We start from the raw sequence: 24234 nt of genomic DNA on the forward strand, positions 1-24234 counted from the left end.
AAGGTTGCCCACTCTCACCACTGTTATTATTCAACATAGTTTTGGAAGTTTCAGCCACAGCAATTAGAGAAGAAAAATAAAAGGAATCCAAATCAGAAAAGAAGAAGTAAAGATGTCACTGTTTGCAGATGACATGATACTATACATAGAGAATCCTAAAGATGCTACCAGAAAACTACTAGAACTAATCAATGAATTTGGTAAAGTAGCAGGGTACAAAATTAATGCCCAGAAATCTCTTGCATTCCTATACACTAAAGATGAAAAATCTGAAAGAAAAATTAAGGAAACATTCCCATTTACCATTGCAACAAAAAGAATAAAATATCTAGGAATAAACCTACCTAAGTAGACTAAAGACCTGTATGCAGAAAAGTATAAGACACTGATGGAAGAAATTAAAGATGATACAAACAGATTGAGAGATATACTATGTTCTTGGATTGTAAGAATCAACATTGTGAAGATGACTCTACTACCCAAAGCAATCTACAGATTCAGTGCAATCCCTATCAAACTACCAATGGCATTTTTCACAGAACTAGAACAAAAAATTTCACAATATGTATGGAAACACAAAAGACCCCGAATAGCCAAAGCAATCTTGAGCAAGAAAAATGGAGCTGGAGGAATTAGGCTCCCTGACTTCAGAGTCTACTACAAAGCTACAGTAATCCATACAGTATGGTACTGGCACAAAAACAGAAATATAGATCAATGGAACAGGATAGAAAGCCCAGAGATAAACCCATGCACATATGGTCACCTTATGTTTGATAAAGGAGGCAAGCATATATGGTGGAGAAAAGACAGCCTCTTCAATAAGTGGTGCTGGGAAAACTGGACAGCTACATGTAAAAGAATGAAATTAGAACACTCCCTAACACCATACACAAAAATAAGCTCAAAATGGATTAAAGACCTAAATGTAAGGCCAGACACTATCAAACTCTTAGAGGAAAACATAGGTAGAACACTCTGTGACATAAATCACAGCAAGATCCTTTTTGATCCACCTCCTAGAGTAATGGAAATAAAAACAAAAATAAACAAATGGGACCTAATGAAACTTAAAAGATTTAGCACAGCAAAGGAAACCATAAACAAGACCAAAAGACAACCATCAGAATGGGGGAAAAGATTTGCAAATGAAGCAACTGACAAAGGATTAATCTCCAAAATTTACAAGCAGCTCATGCAGCTCAATATCAAAAAAACAACCCAATCCAAAACCAGGCAGAAGCCCGAAATAGACATTTCTCCAAAGAAGATATACAGATTGCCAACAGACACATGAAAGAATGCTCAACACCATTAATCATTAGAGAAATGCAAATCAGAACTACAATGAGATATCATCTCACACCAGTCAGAATGGCCATCATCAAAAAATCAACAAACAATAAATGCTGGAGAGGGTGTGGAGAAAAGGGAACCCTCTTGCTCTGTTGGTGGGAATGTAAATTGATACAGCCACTATGGAGAACAGTATGGACGTTCCTTTCAAAACTAAAAATAGAACTACCATACGACCCAGCAATCCCTCTACTGGGCATATACCCTCAGAAAACTATAATTCAAAAAGAGTCATGTATCAAAATGTTCATTGCAGCTCTATTTACAATAGCCAGGATATGGAAGCAACCTAAGTGTCCCTCAAGAGATGAATGGATAAAGAAGATGTAGCATATATATACAATGGAATATTACTCAGCCATAAAAAGAAATGAAATTGAGTTATTTGTAGTGAGGTGGATGGACCTAGAGTCTGTCATACAGAGTGAAGTAAGTCAGAAAGAGAAAAGCAAATACCGTATGCTAACACATATATATGGCATCTAAAAAAAAAAAAAAGAAGTCATGAAGAACCTAGGAGCATGTCAGGAATAAAGACACAGACCTACTAGAGAATGGACATGAGGGTATGGGGAAGGGGAAGGTTAAGCTCTGACAAAGTGAGAGGGTGGCATGGGCATATATACACTACCAAACATTAAATAGATAGGTAGTGGGAAGCAGCCGCATAGCACAGGGAGATCACCTCTGTGCTTTGTGACCACCTAGAGGGGGTGGGTTAGGGAAGGTGGGAGGGAGGGAGACTCAGGAGGGAAGGGATATGGGGACATATGTATATGTATAACTGATTCACTTTGTTATAAAGCAGAAAGTAACACACCATTGTAAAGCAATTATACTCCAATAAAGATTTTTTTTTTAAAAAAGTGAATTAGAAAAAAAAAAAAACCTGTACTCAGAAAGTTATAAGACACTGATGAAAGAAATCAAAGATGATATAAACCGATGGAGAGATATACCATGTTGTTGGATTGGAAGAATAAATATTGTGAAAATGACTATACTCCTTAAAGCAGTCTACAGATTCAGTGCAATCCCTATCAGATTACTAGTGGCATTTTTTACAGAACTAGAACAAAAAAATCTTAAAATCTCTATCTCTGTATGGAGATACAAAAGACCCCGAATAGCCAAAGCACTCTTGTGGGGAAAAAACGGAGCTGGAGGAGTCAGACTCCCTGACTTCAGAGTATATTGCAAAGCTACAGTCATCAAAACAGTATGGTACTGGCATTAAAAACAGAAATACAGATCAATGGAACAGGATAGAAAGCCCAGAGATAAACCCACGCACCGATGGTCAACTGATCTATTAGAAAGGATCAAGGATATACAATGGAGAAAAGACAGTTTGTTCAATAAATGATGATGGGAAAACTGGAAAGCTACATGTAAAAGAATGAAATTAGAACACTCCCTAACGCCATACACAAAAATAAACTCAAAATAGATTAAAGACCTAAATGTAAGATCAGACACTGTAAAACTCTTAGAGAAAAACATAGGAAGAACACTCTTCAACATAAATCACAGCAACATCTTTTTTGACCCACCTCCTAGAGTAATGGAAATGAAACCAAAAATAAACAAATGGGACCTAATGAAGCTTCAAAGCTTTTGCACAGCAAAGGAAACTATAAAGAAGGCAAAAAGACGAAAAGACAACCTTCAGAATGGAAGAAAATGTTTGCAAACGAATCAACAGACAAAGGATTAATCTCCAAAATATATTAACAGCTCATGCAGCTCAATATTAAAAAAAAACCCAATAAAAAAATGGGCAGAAGACCTAAGTAGACATTCTCCAAAGAAGACATACTGGTGGCCAAGAGGCACATGAAAAGCTGCTTAACATTACTAATTATTAGAGAAATGCAAATCAAAACTACAATGAGGTATCACCTCACACCAGTTAGAATGGGCGGCATCATTAGAAAATCTACAAACAAATGCTGGAGAGGGTGTGGAGAAAAGGGAATCTTCTTGCACTGTTCATGAGAATGTAAATTGATACAGCCACTATGGAGAACAGTATGGAGGCTCCTTAAAATACTAAAAATAGCATTACCATATGATCCAGCAATCCCACTACTGGGCATATACCCAGAGAAAACCATAATTCAAAAAGACACATGCACCCCAATGTTCATTGCAGCACTATTTATAATAGCCAGGTCCTGGAAGCAACCTAAATGCCCATTAGCAGACGAATGGATAAAGAAGATTTGGTACCTATATACAGTGGAATATTACCCAGCCATAAAATGGAACAAAATTGGGTCATTTGTAGAGACGTTGATGGACCTAGAGACTTTCATACAGAGTGAAGTAAGTCAGAAAGGAAAAAGAAATATTGTATATTAACTCATGTATGTGGAGTCTAGAAAAATGGTGCAGGTGAACTGGTTTGCAAGGCAGAAATGGAGACACAGATGTACAGAACAAACGTATGGACACCAAGGAGGGAATGTGGGGGTGGTGGTAGGGGGGTGGGATGAATTGGGAGGTTGGGATTGACCTATGTACACCAATATGTATAAAATAGGTAATTAATAAGAATCTGCTGTATAAAAAATAAACTAAAATTCAAAAAAAAATAAAGAGACAACCAAGGATCGCTAAATATATGTTTATAGACCTCGGTTTTTCAAGAGACTGGTCAGTGTGCACTTCTGAGGACTTTGATCCCCGTGTATGTACCACTGCTTTGATTCCCTTGGGGTTATGCTTCTTGTTGGGGTTTTTGCTTGTTGCTGTGGTGAAGCACTGAATAAGAGGGAAAGCAATTAGCATAATTTGTGATATTATGGCCCTAGATAATTAATATTTATTTATTAATTTGGTTGCACCAGGTCTTAGTTGTAGCAGGCGGGCTCCTTAGTTGCAGCTCACTGGCTCCTTAGTTGTGTCATGCGAACTCTTAGTTGTGGCAATGCATGTGGAATCTAGTTCCCTGACCAGGGATAAAACCCAGGCCCCCTGCATTGGGAGCATGGTGTCTTAATCACTGTACCACCAGGGAAGTCCCCGGCCCTAGAATTAATGCCACAGGATTCTCAATGGAACAAGATTCAGTGAGTGCCTGTGTATGGACTCTGTCAGTCATAGTTTACTGGTAGTTCTGGAATATGTAGGCAAATTAAGGGGGGATCAGAGGATCCATCTAGGTTTTCTTTTTGTAGTTTGACCTATCATTTATGATTTTCAAAAATCATGTTAGTTTAAAACATGCTTCTCTCCTCTTACCCAGTGATAAATGCTGCTCATTCTTTCTACAATGGAACAACAACTCTACCAATATCAGATGAAGACAGAACTCCACGAAAGAGAATTAGCAAAACCTTAAATATGACTACGAGTCCCGAGGAGAAAAGAAAAATCATTGGGGATACTTTTGTTAAGGTACCTTTTTAATATCCTCAATGTGTACTATTTTCAATGTGAGTTTTAGTATTTTTTTTCCTTATCATTATACCAAATAACCAAATTTTGTGACTAATTTTGATTCTTTTGTTGGCTAAGAGTTTTACCATATATTGCTATTATACTGACTTAGTAGAAACTGTTTTATGTTTTTAAAAAACATATGTACTTATGTTTTCAGTTTGTTGTTTTCATTGCGTAAGAATAGATATTTTCAGTTGATATTAGATTTTAGTTCTTTGGGTATTTCAGTGGCTAGATTTTTTTAAGCTTTTGATGGGAATGTTCGTATACCTTTTTGAATCACATTAAGCATGTGTTTTGAGGGTTTTTTTGACTTTTTAAAAATATTATTAATGTATAGTTGGTTGACATTGACAATGTGTTTTTTTTAATTTTTATTGCTAATATTTTGTCTCTTTTTTTTTTACAACTTTATTGGAGTATAATTGCTTTACAATGTTGTGTTAGTTTCTGCTGTATAACAATGTGAATCATCTATAGGTATACATATGTTCCCCATACCCCCTCCCTCTTAAAGTCTCCTTCCCACCCTCCCTATCCCACCCCTCTAGGTGGTCACAAAACACCGAGCTGATCTCCCTGTGCTATGTGGCTGCTTCCCACTAGCTATCTATTTTACATTTGGTAGTGTATATATGTCCATGTCACTCTCTCACTTCATCCCAGCTTCCCCTCCCCGCCCCCATCCCATCCTCAAGTCCATTCTCTACATGTGTGTCATTATTCCTGTCCTGCCACTAGGTTCCATCAGAATCATTTTTTTTTTAGATTCTATATATATGTGTTAGCATACAGTATTTGTTTTTCTCTTTCTGACTTACTTCACTGTGTATGACAGACTCTAGGTCCATCCACCTCACTGCAAATAACTCAATTTCGTTTCTTTTTATAAGCATGTGTTCTTAAAGGAGTTTATTTTGGAGGATAGTAGATTTCATCTCCTGGTCAATATTGCAAAAGGACTCTTAAGAAATTTAGCTGAAAGTATAAAATTTTGCTGTCTTTTAGAAGAATTCATCTCTTAGAAGGCTGTTTTACTCCTGTTGTTTATAGATTGCCAATGAAGTAATTGGAGAAATGAACCTGAAACCAGAGGAGGTTTTCCTTGCCCAAGGTACTTTACGGCCTGATCTAATTGAAAGTGCATCCCTTGTTGCAAGTGGCAAAGCTGAACTCATCAAAACCCATCATAACGACACAGAGCTTATCAGAAAGTTGAGAGAGGAGGTAAAAGCTTATGAGAACTTTCGCATAAAACCTCCCTCCCTTAACCATTTTTAAGTGTACAGTTCAGTAGTGTTAAGTATATTTGTATTGTTGTGAAACAGATCTCTGTAACTTTTTCATTTTTCAAAACTGAAACTCTATACCTGTTGAGCAACAGCTACCCTTTTCTCCCTCTCCCTAACCCCTGGTAACCTACCATTCTAATTTCTGTTTCAATGTATTTGACTACTTTAAATACCTCATAAGTGAAATCATAACAGCATTTGTTTTTTTGTGACTGGCTTATTTCACTTAGTGTAAGTCCTCAAGTTTCATCCATATTGTAGCATGTGATAGGATTTCCTTTTTAAGCTGAATAGTATTCTGTTGTATGTGTGTGTGTGTGTGTGTGTATATATATATAGTTAATTTATTTATCCACCGATGGACATTTGGATTGCTTCCACTTTCTTGTTGTCGTGAATTGTGCTGCTATGAACATGGGTTTACAGATACCTCTTGGAGCCCCTGCTTTCAATTCTTTTGGATATGTACCAGGAAGTGGGATTTCTGAATCTTACGGTAGTTTTATTTTTAATGTTTTGAGGGACTTCCTTAATGTTTCCTTAGCAGTTATACTATATTACAGTCCCACCAACAGTGCACAGAGCTTCCAATTTCTCCATACCTTGCCCAACACTTGTTCTTTTCTGGGTTGTTTTTTTTTTTTTTTTTTTTTAAATTAGCCATCCTAATGAGTGTGAATTACCTGTACTTTTTTATTATTTTAGGCATCCTAGTGGGTGAGAAGTGGTAGGTATCTCATTGTGGTTCTGATTTGCATTTCCCTAATAGCTAACAATGTCAATCATCTTTTATGTGCTTATTGGCTACTTATATGTCGCCTTTGGAGAAATATCTATTCGGATCTTTTGCCCATTTTTAACTTGGCTTATTTATCTTTTTATTATTGAATTGTATGTGTTCTTTATATAGTCTTGTTACAGCCCTTCATTAGATATATGATTTGCCTTCTGTAGGTTGTCTTTTCACTTTTTTGATGGTATCATTTGGAGAGTTTTAATTGTTAAACACTAGTATATTTTCTGATTTCCTTGTATTACAGTGAGAACTAGATCAGAGATAGGTGGGTAGGTACGTTCTGATTTATTTCTATTTAAGAGGTTTACATTTAAAATGTGTTTCAAAGAGAAATATGAAGATCACTAAAATATCTAATTCCTTATAAGCACAAAGGAAGAAATACTTTAAAAGATGAAGTTTTAAAAAATGATTTTTAAAGGTAAAAGACAACAGGAAAAGCCAATAATTTGTTACTCTTTGCTTTCCATGTCATTTTGGTTACTAATCTGTATTAATAGGCCTTTTTCTTCCCTGTAGGGAAAAGTCATAGAACCTTTGAAAGATTTTCATAAAGATGAAGTAAGAATCTTAGGCAGAGAACTTGGACTTCCAGAAGAGTTAGTTTCCAGGCATCCATTCCCAGGTAAAAGAATAGAATTCTGTTTGACTTGTTACTATGCCTTCATGTTGAACAAAAATCAATTCAGACAGCTTTTGAAGTAATTTATCATCTTAGGGAATATGTAACTTTAAAGAAAGGAAAGGATGGATAGGGAATAAATATTCTTTTTAGTGCCTACTGTATATATTTCATTTTATTAAATACTCATTTTTTATTGTATATATATTTAAATATTACATTATCCTTGTGTAAATAGATTGTCATGTCATGTTGCCATCGGATGAGAAAGCCAAGAGATATTTTAATAACATTGCCACACAATTCTTAGTGTTAGAACTTGGGTTTTTATGTTCTTTCTACTATACCGTGATGTATTCCACAGGGTTAAAACTCGGTTCTCTGAAATCCTTATCCCCTGACTTGTCTGAATGGTTGAACCATTTCTTTGCACAGTGCTGTATGTACTTAATTCATGACCAAATGAAAATATTCAGTTTTTAAATAGTCATTTGCTGTCATAAAATAAAATTAATTAGAGGTGGTATTTGTTAAAGTTAGGACTGTGAGTCTTAACCTGTTTTTGTTATGAGTTCTTGAGCTTGGCAAATCTTATACCTCAGTTTCTAGGTCTCTACAATAGTCATTGGGTGATGAGTTGAGGGAATGGTCTAATTAAATGAAAAAGCATAGTAATAGTTAACATTTCTTGAGTACTAGTATGAGCTAGGCATTCTGCTAAATACAGTATTTTACACATGATGTCTTATTTAATCCTCACAATAGAAAGTATTATGATCCTGTTGTCCAGCTGAGAGAATTTTGGGACAGAGGCTAGTTTGCCAGAAGTTATGCAGGTTGGGTTTGGAACCAGGGTTCTAGCCCCAATAAGCTCTCCTCAGAGTTTGTTACTCTTAACTACCGTATTGCCTCCATAAACAGTGTTACAAAGGTATAGCCCATATGGAGATGAGCACTTGTTTATATTACTAACTTCAACTATAGTAATTTAAGACGTTCAGTCCTAACGTGTGTTGGCAAAGGATTGTGTATGAAAGTAATTTTAGATAGATTGGCATGTATGTATATTGTGAATTTAAAATATTTATTGGAGAATTTTGAGATTCTTAATACAGGGACTATTAAAATAAGAGGTGGATATCATTGATGTGAACAGAACTGAAGCATTCTAAAAATGATGAGTTGGATGGGAAACTAATAGCTGCATTTCATATTAAACACTTTAAAAAACCTAAAGTTTATATGTCAATTATATTTCAATAAAACTGGTTAAAAAAACAATGGCAGGGGTGTTTTATATTTTGGGAATAGTGACCTTTTTTTATTTAAAATTTTATATTAAACATAACATTTATATTAAATACCATTGTTACTCTTCTCTTTAGGTCCAGGCCTGGCAATCAGAGTAATATGTGCTGAGGAACCTTATATCTGTAAGGATTTTCCTGAAACCAACAATATTTTGAAAATAGTAGCTGATTTTTCTGCAAGCGTTAAAAAGGTAATAATTTGTGTTGAATTTGTTTATTATAGGAGCTTTAAACAGACACAGCTAATTGGTGCAAGGAATCGAATGGGTTCTTGCTGTACTCCAGTAGTTACAATAAAATTGATTAGGGTTTCATTATTTGAAAATTCAGGGTAATTTAACCTTTGGAAATGACTATGAAGAAAGTATTCTACAGACACTCTTAAATGCAGACTTCTCTTTTCAGCCATTCCATATATTTTAACAGATTGGATACTTTGAATCCCTGAAAGTACTAGATACAAAGTATTTTAAAATACCCTTTCACATTTATTGCAAGAAGGCAAGGGAGATCATTTTAGTTCCAAATTGAGGATGATGGAAAAGTCTCCAGTTCTTCTGTATATTTGGTGCCTAAATTTATAATCTCTTTGTTAAAGTGGGCTTTGGTTGGCAGTGCTTCCAGGTGTCAGACAAGAAGCAATATAAATTCTCTTTGGAGTCTCTTCAACCAGGCCTCAAAGAATTCCCATAAATAGAGTTTCAACAAATATGAGCTTATAATAAAAAACTATAAAATAGATATAAAAGTAAGGCACCATGAATGAGAGCTACTGGAAACAACTAGTAGAAGACCCTCAAGCACTTCAGATACTGGAATTAGCATATAGGCAACATTTAAAAGTACCGAGAATTAAAAGACACAGTTGTTAATAAGAATAAGGTATATAAGATACTATAAAAAGTGACTGGGGAGCTTTGAAAAAAAATTAATTTCTAGAAATGAAAATAACTAAAAAAGAGCTAAAGAGAGAATTAGTGAAGATCGATGTTAAATTGTCCAGAAATTGGAACAAAGCATCAAAGACAAAATATGGTTCGAAGAGGTTAATGTAGAATGAGAATGTCAACTTTAATGTATATCCAGAAGGAGATAATAGACAAAAGTATTGAAATTTCTCCACACTGGTGAAAGACACCATGCCTCAGATTCAGGAAGCATAAAACATCCCAATCATGATAAAGGAGAAGAATTTGACACCTAATAGGCATAACTATGGAAACTACAGACTGCCAAAGACAAAGTGGCTGCAAAGAAAAGATTGATTGCTGCGTAAAGGAAAGGCTATTCCTGGAAGCAGTAGTAAAAGCAGGAAGAATTCCAAGTACCAAGAGAAAATAATTGTGAACAATAGTGAACAGATAAACTGTCTCAAAGAACTAGGGCAAAATAAAGACATTTTCACATAAACAGAATTTACTACCAACAGTCTGTTACTTAAGGAACTGTAAAGGCAGTGGTTCTCAACCCTGGCTGTGTATTAGATTCAACAGGGGGAGCTTTTGAACTATTCTATGCTTGGGCCCCTTCTCCCTAGAATTTATTTAATTGATGTGGGATGGGACCTGAGCATACTAAGAAATTTGAGTGTATAGCTAAGGTTGAGAACCACTGTTTTAAAGAAATGACTTGAGGAGAAGCAAAAGGATACCAGTTGAAAGGTCTGAGATACAGGGACTGGTAAGCAAATAAAATGGTAAATGGATAAAATTAAACAGACATGGACTATATAAACTGATCTAAATTTTGGTGTTTATTTTAAAAAAATAGTATAACATTATATAGCTAAAATAGCATATAAGCCACACAGGGATCAATTGGAGTTAAAGCATTCAAAGATCTTTGTATTTTTTGCCAGATGGGCAGAGATGATTCTCTTTTGTTAAATATCCCCACTTAAGGGGAAATGATAAAGAATAAAAATAGAGGGTTTAACTTCACAACTAGTAAAGGGGAAATAAATGAGCTGGGAGAAATCATCAGTTACAGAGGAATATAAAAAAGGAGAAAGAAATATAAAAAGTGGGGCAAATAGAAACTACTGAATTAAATGGTAGGATGGAATTCAACCATATTATTAACCCACAATTAAAAGGATTAACATCTTTAGTTAGGACATAATTGTCAAACTAGATTGAGGAATAAAATCTAACTATAGTCTGTTTACCTAGAGATAGGAAGAGGGAAGGTAAAAGAACAGAAAAACATATACCAGGCAAATAAACCAAAAAAAAGGAAGTAGGTGGAGATATATTAATTTCAGACAAAGTTGACTTTATGGCAAAAAGTTTCCTTAGAGATAAGGAGAAGGTTCAACTCACGTGAGGTGTCCCTTGCTGTTGACAGAGGGTTAAAGCCTCCATGTATGTAAATCTAATCTGTGTTCTGTGTTTCTTGTCCTGATATTTAACTTTTCATAGCCCTGGCCCTCAGAAATGAAATTCTGACACACTGCATAGCTCACACAAGTCAGAGAGAAATACCAAATAGAATCTATTGCTATAAACCAGAAAGTGTAGATACATAAGATAGTAATATGTACCAAAAGAGTGAATACTGTATTTCTTGAAACCCTGAGAAGTGTGTCTTTGGTTTTCCTAGCCACATACACTATTACAGAGAGTCAAAGCCTGCACAACAGAAGAGGATCAGGAGAAGCTGATGCAAATTACAAGTCTGCATTCACTGAATGCCTTTCTGCTACCAATTAAAACTGTGGGTGTGCAGGTGAGTTGTGTGACTTCATTGACCTGTGACATAACTTTCTGCTGCTCTTTTTGCTAATATTGAAATAGGAATGTCTTAAGAAAATGAAATATGAAAGTATATACACCAAGTTTAAAAATGTAAAAAGGCAATATTTTATAGAATGTTTATGAAGTGAATAAGGTAATAGGAACTAAATATTCAGGCTGAGATTTTGTAGATTTGAAACACCTGTCATCTGTAACGAAAGTAAAAAAAATTCAAAGAATGATTTGCTATAGGATTGGCTTGCTTGCTTCTGCCTTGAAGAACAGGTACTGAGAGGTCATGTCCTCATTTATCCTTCTTGATATGAAATATTCTGTGGCTTTAGAAGTCTCTAACTGCAAGAAGGCCCCCAGATGTACATGTTACACCATTTAGGCATTGTTCTCGGCTTGTGTATTCCTTAAACCAGTGTCCTCTGCCTCTTCAACATGTCCCGTCTCTCCCTCTCTCTCTCTTAGCTGTGATAATGTACAACTAACATTTTCAGTACGTTCTGTCTTTCCAATTGTAAAAGCATGTGACTGTAATATAGTTCTCATTTTTGAAATGCTATTCATAAATAGATTATATTAAGTTCTTTATTTATATGATCATCAGGTGAGTTTCTGGGGGAAAAAAGCTTGGGAATCTAGGGAAGAGGAAGGTTTCTTTTCCGTGATTTAGAATTTGAAGTTAAATGAAAACTAGAAAAGGTGTCAATAATTCAACTCAAAATGGTGCGAGTGCCAGTTAAGTGGGTTAATGTGTTTATAACGTTCTCTTATAGTAGAATTAAGCGTGGGAAGAAATTAAATACGTTTTAGAGATCGTTCATCTAAAACTTAATATATACTCTTTTCCATAAATATGTGAATCTGAGCCATCCTTTTAAATTCCTCTTTCTCCTGAATTCATGTAGCTCTGTTTGTAAATAAGACAATAAAAATTCATCGTTAACTTTAAAATTAAACTAAAATATTTTAGTTCATGGAAATGATAGGGCCAGCTATTTCCCCTCTTCTCCCTCTTTTTAAAGGCCCTATGTGAAAGCTACTTATATTGTTTTTAAATCATGTTGAAATAACCATTCCTGGAATTGTAGGAATAATTTTCTTTCAATGGTGTATGGATTATCTCATTTATCATATACAGATTCATTTTGAAACTCATCATATGATATTTCAGGCAGCTATTACCCTACTATGTAAAAATAGAAGAGCAGACAAGTGGTTTGTTTTTGTTTTTTTTTTTCCAGTCCTAAGTAGATCTATTATAGAAAACTTCCAGCTCTGTATGCTAACTCCTGCTAGGCAGGGAGATGAACTAGTTCCCCATTCCCCTTTTTTGATAAGTTCATAGATAATGCTATGGATAAATAAATAAATATAATTTGTTGGATGAGTGATTTCTTTTTAAAAAAATATGATTAACATATATATACACTACTATATATGAAATAGGTAAACAACTGTATAATACAGGGAACTATAACCTGTAATGGAAAAGAATCTGAAAAAGAGTATATATATGTATGTATGTATAACTGAATCACTTTACTGTACACTTGAAACTAACACAACATTGTAATAACTACACTTCAATTAAAAAAAAATGAAGCTTATTCAGGCTCCACTATTTTTCCCATCAAAATAGAAGTTTCTTTTGTTGTTGGTTATCTAACTTTATCTAGTCTCTTAGGCCTTTGAAGCTGAGACTCTTAGAAGTCCAGATAAAAATCATAATTCATGGTTAGTATAGCAATGAAGTTTATTTTCTAAATACCAAAATAAACTGCATTTGTAAAAAAAAAAAAAAAATGTAGAGTACATTTTAAAAGTAATTCTCCCATTTCTGCTATCCAGTTAAATGTTCCTTCCAGAACCATTTAGAAAGAAAATGAAAGGAAATTATTGACACATTGTTCATCACCTTTTTCTTTTAACTGAACATCATGAACTTCTTTTCATGCCATTGCAAGTAGATTCTTATTCTTAACTGCTGCCTTATATTCCATGTATGATTATACCATAATTTATTTAATCATTCCCCTACCAATGGATATTTAAACCATTTTCACTTTGTCACTATTATAGGCATTTCAACAAGTAATATCTTATTTTTTCAAGCAGTTATTTATGTATTTCAGTAATATTTCCTGGATTAAAGAGCATGTACATTTTAAACTTTGATAGATGCTATTATTATATTAGCATTCAAATAGTCTGAATTCTTAAGTTTACTGTGTATTATGTAGTTATCTAATGAATCTTACTTTTAAGTTGCTTTTCAGTTTAATTTTTTTTTTAAGCCAATTACTTGGATTAAACAGGACAGAGGAAAAGGAAATCAGTATTATCAATTTTATTCACTTATTTTAAAATTAACTTTCTTATTTTAAAGGAATAAATTATTTTTATATCTGACTTGAGAATCCTTTATCCATCTAAAGGATTTGGCAGATCTTGTCTGCCAAATTAAGTGTGCTGGCTATCTGTAGTTAGGCAGGTATGAATGAAATCCCAGTGAATCTCTGGTGTATGTTGAATAAATTATTGAAATTACCGTGACACTTCTTTTTAATGTCTGAGCTGATTTAGGTAGAATTTAACAGGGGATGTTAGGGACTTCCCTGGTGGTCCAGTGGTAAGGAGTCCGCCTTCCAGTGTAGGGAACATGGGTTCCATCCCTGGTCAGGGAACTAAGATCCCACATGATGCGGGGCAACTAAGCCCACACTGCTGAGCTTGTGCGCCTCAACTAGAGAGCCTGCGTGCCACAAACTACAGAGCCCACATGCTCTGGAACCCGTACACCACAGCTACAGAGCTCACGGTCCCTGGAACCTGTGTGCCACAACTAGAGAAGACAAAACCCGCACACCACAATGAAGAGCCCACGCGCCGCAGTGAAAGATCCTGCATGCCCCAACTAAGACCCGATGCAGCCAAAAATAATAAATAAATAAATAATACAAAAAAATGTTAAATAGGGGATTTTAATTTAGGATTTGTTTATATCATTAGCAAACTATCCATATATACTTATAGTCAAGCATATTTTTGTTTAAAAAATTGCTATTAATGGTGTCATCATGCATGAAACATTTTCCAGTCCATCTTTTGAATTCTGTAAAATCATTAAAATTATCAATTGTATTTTTATTTTCAGGGTGACTGTCGTTCTTATAGTTATGTGTGTGGAATCTCCAGTAAGGATGAGCCTGACTGGGAATCTCTTATTTTCCTGGCTAGACTTATACCTCGCATGTGTCACAACATTAACAGGTGTGTTCTGCAGGTGGTGGAGGGGTGAGATGTAATGGAAGGATGTGTTTTTTTTAAGGTCTTCCCATGTTGAAAGACCAATGGCTCAAGTGTAGATACAGGTATGTGCTTAGGTCATAGTCCAGCAGATATTTAATAATACCTTGTACTTTGTTCCTTCATCACAGTGCCATCATCTGCTTATTAAAAAATTTTTTGCTTGAGAAATAGGAAGGTTTTTAATTGTAGTATGAAACACTAAAGACAGCTTTAAAAACATGTCTTCCCAATTAGCAATTTACACTACTTGTTTTATGATTAGATGTTTTATTACAGAAGGATTGAAAAAATTGTACAGGTTATAGAATTACCGTTAGGGACTTAGTCAATTTAATAATAATTCCAGAGTAAATCAAAAGAATGAGACATATGCCAGATATCATCAAAGTAACAGCGTTAAATGTATAAAAAAATTTGAATTTAGTTTTTCAGATCCAGTTTTCCTTTAATTTACACATTACTTTCTTATGTCGGATATATCAATAACTGCTTTATTGATATAATCTTTGTGTAATACTGAGCATTGTCTGTTATATGTTCAAAAGTCTTACTCATTTAGTACCAGATTGCTAATTAAATGTTCTTATTTTACAGTGTTTCACTCTTTTCTATTTTCTTCGTGGGTTTTAGGCAGTTAACAAGCAAAAAGAATTTCTTGAGATTGTTTACTCAAATTAGCTACAGAAATTATAAACCTACTTGTTGGTGTTTACTTAGCAGGGTATGTATATTTCTATACTGGTGTGGCTAGTATTTGTAGGCTGGTATGGCCTTCAAGACAAGAAGTCAAAGGGAAATCACATTTTTACTGATGGAAACATGTCCTTTAAAAGGCTTGCATAGATGAACCGAAGGCCCCCAAATACAGAAGCACCTTTAACACACTGAAAGGATGAATTATTAATAAATAATGGTAAATTTGTAATTGCCTATTTTGAATGGAGATAATTGTCTTGGTTAAAATAATGGTTCATAATTCATCTTCTGAAACATGCTAATACCTAAATAAACTTCATAGGTCATACAGAAAATTCCCTTTCACTAAGTTTGGCTCCACGACTTTTACTATATAATTAATATGTTTTTCATTTCACAACATTCTTGTCTCATCTGTCTCTCTGTCCTTTTCTTTTGCCAAAGAGCACTCACCCTTGTTTAAACTTTATCTCAGTCCTTTTATAGTCTGGTTTCTCTGCCTGTCTTTTCTTTTTTCCCCATTTGTCTCTCCCTCCATTCTTAACCCTTCCTCCCTCCCCAAAAAAGGAAAAAAAAAAAAAGTCTAACAACCAATAAACAAAAAACTAGATTTTAAAATATGAACCTAGCAAGCCCTTAAAGAGTGTTAGTGAATTTTTGATTTCTTTGCCAGGGTCTTTTTTTGGGAATTGGGATTTAAATAAAAAAAAAAAAACTTTCCATTTTTACCAGTCTTTCCCCCATAATTGCATGATGAACTCTTTATATAGAGAGGGACGGTTCCAGTTTTACTGGAAGGCTGCCTATCCCTGTACATTCTATGATCACTCTTGTTTGAACGAAATAAGAGAAAAAGGAGCAAGTTCATGGCATTCTCTTACGTAGTTGCTTTTTTCCTCTAAGGATTGTTTATGAGCTCTAGGAACTATTTTATTTAGAAGAAGTGTGGCTTACTTTCTATGCATGGAACAAAACCCTTCTTGTGACAGTATGTTTGGAAGGAGGCAATGAAATATTTGGTGGTAGTGGTGGTTTTGATCTGATGCTTTTTTCTTCCATATGTTTTATTTTAAGTACCTATTAAGAAAGAAAAAGCATTATTAAACTTCACCATGGTAGTTGCAGGGGAGATTTATTTTCTCTGCTAAAGACAGATAGGGCTTAGGAAAAGGGACAGTTGCCTGCTGGCTGGAGTTGGATTGGAAAGAGCCAGGTGGCACTCATCTCTACCCCTTCTCTCTTGTTTTCTGGGTGAAGGTTGTAGAACAGATTCCCCAAACCAGTGGCAAGATTCCCCTTGAATTGTTGTAATTATTTGATCCTAATTTCCTCAAGCTACCTTCCAAATCCTACTTTTATTAACATCTGCAGCATATCTTCATAAGTTTCAAACAGACATTTACTTGAAGCAGTAGTAAGTCATTCCTTTTCAACCAAGTCTTAACTTTGGTGATATTCTTAACCTTTCTTTGGGATCAGTGTTTTCCAAAATTAAAAAAAAAAAAAAAAAAAAGGTTGAGTTGGCAGTCAAATAAGTTTGGGAAATTCACTGTAGTCTCATCTTGGAAGTTTCCAGCACATATTAGCATATTATAGTTTCTGAAGTTTTGTTATAAAACCTATTTATTTAATTTAGTGTTTCCCCAGGAATTTCCTAGGGCTACCATAACAAATTTCCACAAACTGGAAGGCTTAAAACAACAGAAATCTATTATCTCACAGTTCTGGAGGCTATTGAAGGCTATAAGTCTGAAATCAAGGGTGGTGTCAGCAGGGCCATGGCTCTCTCAGAAGGCTCTGAGGGGAGAATCCTTCCTCGCCTCTTCGTAGTTTCTGTTGTTTGCTGGCAATCGTTGGCGTGTGGCAGTATAACTCCAATCTTTTCTCCATCTTTACATGGCTGTCTTTTCTCCGTGTGTCTGTGTTTCCAGATTTCCTTTTTCTTAGAAGAACACCCAGCAATCATTGGATTAATCCCCCCAAACACCATTATGACCTTTTTTCGATTACATTTACAAGGACCCTGTTTTCACCCACAGATTCCAGATGGACATGAAGTTTTGGGGATACACTTCAATCCAGTACATTAAATGGAAAGAGGATTGTGATAATAATCACTTACATCTTCGCACATTCTGAGATACTAGTAGTCCAGAAAATATACTTTGAGGAAGGTTCATAGAATAGAGACCCTTCTATAACCTTATATCCTATCCTACCCATTTGGGGATTTGAAGTGGGTAAGAGAGGGGCCTAAGAACAAATGGAAAGAATGTTATTTTATGTGCTTTGCTTCTCTTACTAAAACGTATTTTCTCTATAATTTTCACTACCCCCCTAGAGTTGTCTATATATTTGGCCCCCCAGTTAAAGAACCTCCTACAGATGTTACTCCCACTTTCTTGACGACAGGGGTGCTCAGCACTTTACGCCAAGCTGATTTTGAGGCCCATAACATTCTCAGGGAGTCTGGTAAGCTGCCCATTTTGTTCATCACTGAATGCTCTAACTAGATTTTGGAAGCATGGCATTATTATTTCTAGGAGGAGGACTCAGCTTTTAGTTTTATTATTTAATTCTTTGGGTAGTTCCATGACATTGCCTTATCTGTATAAAATTTATTCACCTTTGTGGTCATTTGCGGACATGTACAAAGTGGCAAAAAACTTGAGTTGCTCAGCTCATATGTTCCCAGCTGAGGTTGAACAAGGCAATCCTCTGCCGTCTTGTTTCAGCTCTTTCTATAAACAAGTGTCCTTTTTGTGGTCCATTTAATGACATATTTTTTGCATTTTCGTGCTTTCTGTTGGTGATTTCACTGTTTAAAATAGTGCTGAGGTGCTGTGTAGGTTCCTAAGCACAGGAAGGCTGTGATGTACCTTACTGAGAGAATAGGTTTGTTAGATAAGATTCATTCAGGCATGAGTTATAGTGCCATTGGCTGTGAGCTCAACGTTAATGAACCTACAATAAATATTGCATAAGGTGTCTTTAAACAGAAACACACATAAGCAAGGATATGTATTAATCAGTTGATGAAAGTGGTCAGGAACCTAACTCTGTATTTCCCCTAGGGTTAGTGGTTCAGTATTTTCTTATTCAGTGTCTGCAGTATAGAAGATAACTACTATGAATAATGAATTGACTTCATATATATATCACATCACTGTAACATATCACTGCAGTCATCAAATTCTGTAATTTGTATTTGTGGTTATGTTTACTTACAGTGCTATGAGAGTAGCTAAAAACAGTACATGATGACAGTCCTAAGAAGTGGTGTGTGTATGTGTGCGATTTTAGATCTGTCTGGGGGGATTTAATTGAGCAGAGAGTGCTTTTCTGTGGTGTGGTGATTGGTTCTACATGTTAACTTCCTTTCTTTAGGGTATGCTGGGAAAATCAGCCAGATGCCGGTGATTTTGACACCTTTACATTTTGATCGGGACCCACTTCAGAAGCAGCCTTCATGCCAGAGATCCGTGGTTATTCGAACCTTTATTACTAGTGATTTCATGACTGGTATACCTGCAACCCCTGGCAATGAGATCCCTGTAGAGGTAATTTATACTTTTTTTCCTAATGTACATTTTTAATACCTTATACATTTTATAACAATGGTGAATGGAATAGGCTATGGCAATGTTGGTATTTCTGAGGTTGGTTTTCTGTTCATAAAATAGGCTCTTATTTTTTTAATCTCCACGTTAATTGGTTGTTTAATACACTATAGTAGAAAAAGGCCTTAAGTTTATTAAACTCCAGATGTCTGATTACTATGTGGAGAATCACCAACTCTGATCTATCATTTTATCTAATCTTGCCAACCTCTACTTTAAAAATAGTATCCTCCAAGTAGAGCAGAAAACACTAAGAGTGAAGAAGAGTTTATTAGACATAAGGGCGAGATTTGATGGCATTATGGCCAGGCACCCATGAATTTCTTATTGCTCTGTCTATTACCAATTGCAGTTTTGATCACCATCTTCCTTTCTTATTATCCCTCCACTAGAGTGTTCCAGAGGAGCTATTTGCATAATAGCAAATGAAAGTCAAAGTGAGACTTTATTAGTTGGACCACTGTTCCAGGACTCTAATACAGGGCTCTGATTATATATAGCTAGATAGCTGGGTTGCAGAACGTGGCTTAGAGTCTGTTTTCCCTTAGGCTCACATTTGCCAAGTCTCTGGCCAGTCAAGTGACAAGGCCTTCCTCGTCTATACATGTAGCAATGATTATTATTACCTTGCATTATGTGCCACCTTGGCGGGCTCGACGTTGTAAGCCACAGATAATTTGTGAAGCATTGGCATAAACCCGTAAAATCAGATACTTGAATGCCACAGCATTGTCAAATTGCTCTAAATGCTTCTAAACACTTGTTATGGACCAGTAGCAAACATGACTTGCAGACTGCACTTTGAGTAGTACTGAATTTGTCACTTAAATCTATAGAGGGTCACTACATAAAGTAATCATAAATATATCCCATATACATAGAGGACAATAGTAAAAATAGGTTGTGTTTTAATTTCGAATTACAAATGCAGGACTTCTAAGTCTGTTAGACACACAGTGGACCCTGGCTCTTTATTTATAATCTTTGTTTTATAACAGGTGGTGTTAAAGATGGTCACTGAGATTAAGAAGATTCCTGGTATTTCTCGAATTATGTATGACTTAACATCAAAGCCCCCAGGAACTACTGAGTGGGAGTAATAAACTTCTTGTTCTACTAAAGTTCCGTGTGCAGATTAAATTGATTAGAAACCATTCCCAGTATTGACATGCAGTACTGTCAAAAGAGTTACTGGAGCAACTACATCACATCTGAGTTCTCTGCAGCAAAAATCTACGGCTTAAGAGCTGAGTTGGGGATAACTAAAAGGGACTGAAGAGTTTGTATGGGTATAATCAAAGCACCATTTCCTACACTCAGACAGACTGACACTGCTTTTGCCTTTACCTCTGCCTCACTTGTTCTTTATGTATAAACTCACTGTTGCTATTGATGTCTCTGTCATCGAAGATGTATGGGAGTGGGTGAGTTTGGGGGCTGGTAATGGACTTCTGTCCCCTTGCCAGTTTCTAAGAGATGTTAGAAACACCATTATTTACCAGTGTGACTTAGTATGTATTCCTTATGGAGAATCTGCGTTTCCCGTAAAGTAACCTTATTCCTCCAAAGGTTCCGGGAAGGGGTCAACATATCAGATAAAGGTTTAGGTGGGCTATTCCATCCACTTTTGCAGGACACTGGGGCCATAAAATGGTAAGCTACCTTAAGATGGAAAAGCACCAGGAATTTGTTCAAGTACTTTGAATTTTATGTCATCACAGCCATGGGAGGAAGGAACTATGAGTAGTCTCAGTTTAAAATGTTTTCAAATCATGCTCCACGTTGCATACTGTCAGCCTGTTCATTGGTAAGGAGCTTTATCCTCCCAGCCTTATATTGCCAGCTCCCATAGCCTTGTAGAGGAAGTTTCTGTTCTCTCCCCAGAAGAGACTGTCTTTGGTCTAGCATAGATAAAGTTCAAGCATTTTAATCTTGTTTGGTCAGAGGAGCAGCTCTGAGATCACAGAAACCATCGTGCATGCCCACAGCTTACAAATGCATGCCTGCAGTAATCTAGTAAAGAGTTGTAAAATGAACTCTTAGATGTAATCTATAGATACATTTTTTTATGCACTGCTCAGAAGATTGTGACCAGTCTTGGCTCGTGCGAAGTATTGCCAAACTTTGTACTCCTTTTTACCAGCTGTAAGAGAAGATTTAAGAACTGGTGTAGGACTCTTTGCCATTGCTACCAGTTTCTAAGAGATGCTTTTATAACATTCATAAAAATAGACAGTACTAGGTTTGAATTCTGCAGCCGTTTCTCTCTCAGTATTTTAGCTGATATTACTCTTTAAAAATGTTACCATGTTTTTCTCATACCAGTTCCATCTCAGGTTGCTGCCTCTTACCTAATCTTCAAGATCTTTTTCTTTTTTTTTTTTTAATTTTTATTTATTTATGGCTGTGCTGGGTCTTCGTTTCTGTGCGAGGGCCCTCCCCAGCCGCGGCAAGCGGGGGCCACTCCTCACCACGGTGCGCAGGCCTCTCACCATCACGGTCTCTCCTCCTGCGGAGCACAGGCTCCAGACGCGCAGGCCCAGCAACTGCGGCCCTCGGGCCCAGCCGCTCCGCGGCACACGGGATCCTCCCAGACCAGGGCTCAAACCCACGTCCCCTGCACTGGCAGGCAGACTCCCAACCACTGTGCCACCAGGGAAGCCCCTCTTCAAGATCTTTTGTATTAATCAGGTATACAATTTTGTTTGGGATTCAGTGTTAGGTAAATAATAAAATTACACATGGCAGAAGTCTTCCTTTCATTCTGTTTGGCACAGGATATAAGAAAACTGTGTTGCTGAACCAGCAAGGGAAGAGCTTCTGACTGCTGTAAAAGGTATCTGTATCTGAGAGACAGGAGTATTTGATTTCTACAAAACTTGAAGGGTTCATTCTCTGTCCTAATGATGAGGAACTCATAATGGCTCTTTGCAAAGAGGGTATATTAGTGGTCTGGCCTTAACAGATTTGGAGGCATGTTATTTTAGAGCTGGAATAGACAACCTAAAAAAGGCTTACAAACATTTGTGTTTAGTGAAAAGAATTCCTCTTCTAGTAAAAGTATCTTATGATTTTGTATTCAAGCAAATAATAGGAATCTAGGAAGACTTTTTTCCTGAAGTATGTTCTGTGGAACACTATTGCACAGAGATAAAGGGTTAGGTGATCATACAGGTTTGGAAAGTGCTGCTCACTTGTCCTTCCGTCTTGGAGATTTATGGTATACATTATCTTCAAAGCTCTGAGAAATTTTGAAGTTAGAAACAATTGTTTTTTAACTTAATGTTTTCCCGATATTTGTTCACTAAACCCCTTTTGTATAATCCTTCTTAAAACTGTAAAAATGGTTTCTCCAAAACACTTCTCAACATGATATAGTAAAAAAAAATCTAGAATTCAGAGGTTTCTTAATATCTAGTACCCTCTCTTCCTTTGCAAAGCACTTTTTGCTTTGTGCCATGTAGTATTACTCTATACCTTCACAGTATTTCATATGAGGATCTGAGAAAAGTTAAGATTGCAGTTCCATTTTACAGTTAAGGAAACAAGCTCAGCTTAGTAATGGCTACCTAAAGAGTTTCAGAATTAAATGTAGGGTTTCCCAGTTATTCTTTTTTTAAGTGAATTTTGGCACCTAAAATTATATAAACTTACTGGATGGTTATTTTTAACCAAGGCTTAGAACAGTGGCTCCCTGTCTAATAACATTCATCATTTCATTGGTTATCCTTGACAGCTCATGACTGCTTTCCCAACACTCACCACTTACCTGGGAATATATTCTATCTAATAAATGTATTTTGTTTCTTTGTACTTATAGAAGGAGGAAGGCAGGTTAGTGAAAGCATCATTTATTCTTAAGATTGGTGGGCACGAAAGAAACTTGAGAACCAAATAACCTTGCCCCACCTTTGTGGCCCCATCTATGATCATCAGCTCTGTTAGAAGTAGCAACCTGGCATAATTGCTGAGAGTAGGTCTTTAGATGTATCTGGGAGATAGGGTTACCCAAGTTTCCCATCTTTTGCCACTCCTTTATCCTAAGATAGGTGCATGCATGTAGCCAAACAAGCATCATAAAAGTTTGTTTCCTTGCTATGTTTGCGCTTATCCCGATAGCCCATTTTATTGAGTAACTTGAATCAAACCTCTAGAGCAGGTGTCCTCAACCCCTGGGCCGTGGACCGCTACCAGTCTGTGGCCTGTTAGGAACTGGGCCGCACAGCAGGAGGTGAGCGGCGGGCAAGCGAGCAAAGCTTCATCTCCCGCTCCCCATCGCTCCCCATCACTCGCATTACCGGCTGAACCCTCCCTACCCCGTCCGCGGAAAAATTGTCTTCCACGAAACTGGTCCCTTGTGCCAAAAAGGTTGGGGACCGCTGCTCTTGAGAATGAGGACATTCAGAGTAGGTAGATAGGGCCATTCATCTTTAGTGCTTTGTCTTGCCATTAAACAGCTGTGTGAACTTGGTCAAATCATTTCTGTGTTTTTTTAACATGTAAGATGAGGCAGTTGAATTATATTTACATCAAATCCAGCTCTAAATTCTTATTTTATAAATAACAAGAAAAAACATAGCAGGAGATAGAATGGAGAAATGGGATGGTTTTAAGTGCTTTTAACATCAGATATGACCCGGTCAAAAGTAAACACTAAAATATTGTAAAATCAGATATTAATTACCATTTTTTGAACCTGAGGCATAGATCAAGGTTTGACCACTTGAGAATCTTTCTTCTTTTGTGACCGTGACACTTGGAAGATACTCATCAACAACATGTTCCTAGTGGCAATCTCTTTATGTGTTTTTGGAAAAGTTAACAAGAGTATGCTTTGGCTTTGAGAACAATGAAAATTCTCCCATACTCACTTATATATAGCTAATTGTTGGCAAAGCTAGGATCCAGGTTTTCTGCTCTCTACATTGAAGAGGTAATGCTCCAAGGCCCTTCAAGGCAAGGCCTAACAGGAAGTTCTCAGTGTGTAATTGACCATCAGGGATAAGTGTATTTCCAAGGTGTTAGTCATCTTCTTAAAA

General features: G+C 36.2%; 1 protein-coding gene across 1 annotated transcript in view; it reads left to right on the forward strand.

The window, feature by feature from the left end:
* Positions 1 to 20588, forward strand: part of GMPS (guanine monophosphate synthase) — a 90674-nt gene extending 70086 nt beyond the window's left edge. Inside the window, exons 8-16 of the mRNA XM_082459556.1 lie at positions 4607 to 4758; positions 5857 to 6030; positions 7411 to 7516; positions 8899 to 9014; positions 11425 to 11550; positions 14725 to 14840; positions 17917 to 18047; positions 18963 to 19135; positions 20194 to 20588. Of these exons, the coding sequence (XP_082315682.1) occupies positions 4607 to 4758; positions 5857 to 6030; positions 7411 to 7516; positions 8899 to 9014; positions 11425 to 11550; positions 14725 to 14840; positions 17917 to 18047; positions 18963 to 19135; positions 20194 to 20295 (1196 nt within the window). The 3' untranslated portion in view covers positions 20296 to 20588. The remainder of the gene's footprint in view (positions 1 to 4606; positions 4759 to 5856; positions 6031 to 7410; positions 7517 to 8898; positions 9015 to 11424; positions 11551 to 14724; positions 14841 to 17916; positions 18048 to 18962; positions 19136 to 20193) is intronic.
* Positions 20589 to 24234: the final 3646 nt, after the last annotated feature.

The sequence above is a fragment of the Balaenoptera physalus genome, assembly GCF_965194825.1.
Source record: "Balaenoptera physalus genome assembly, chromosome: 4".
Taxonomy (NCBI): Eukaryota; Metazoa; Chordata; class Mammalia; order Artiodactyla; family Balaenopteridae; genus Balaenoptera; species Balaenoptera physalus.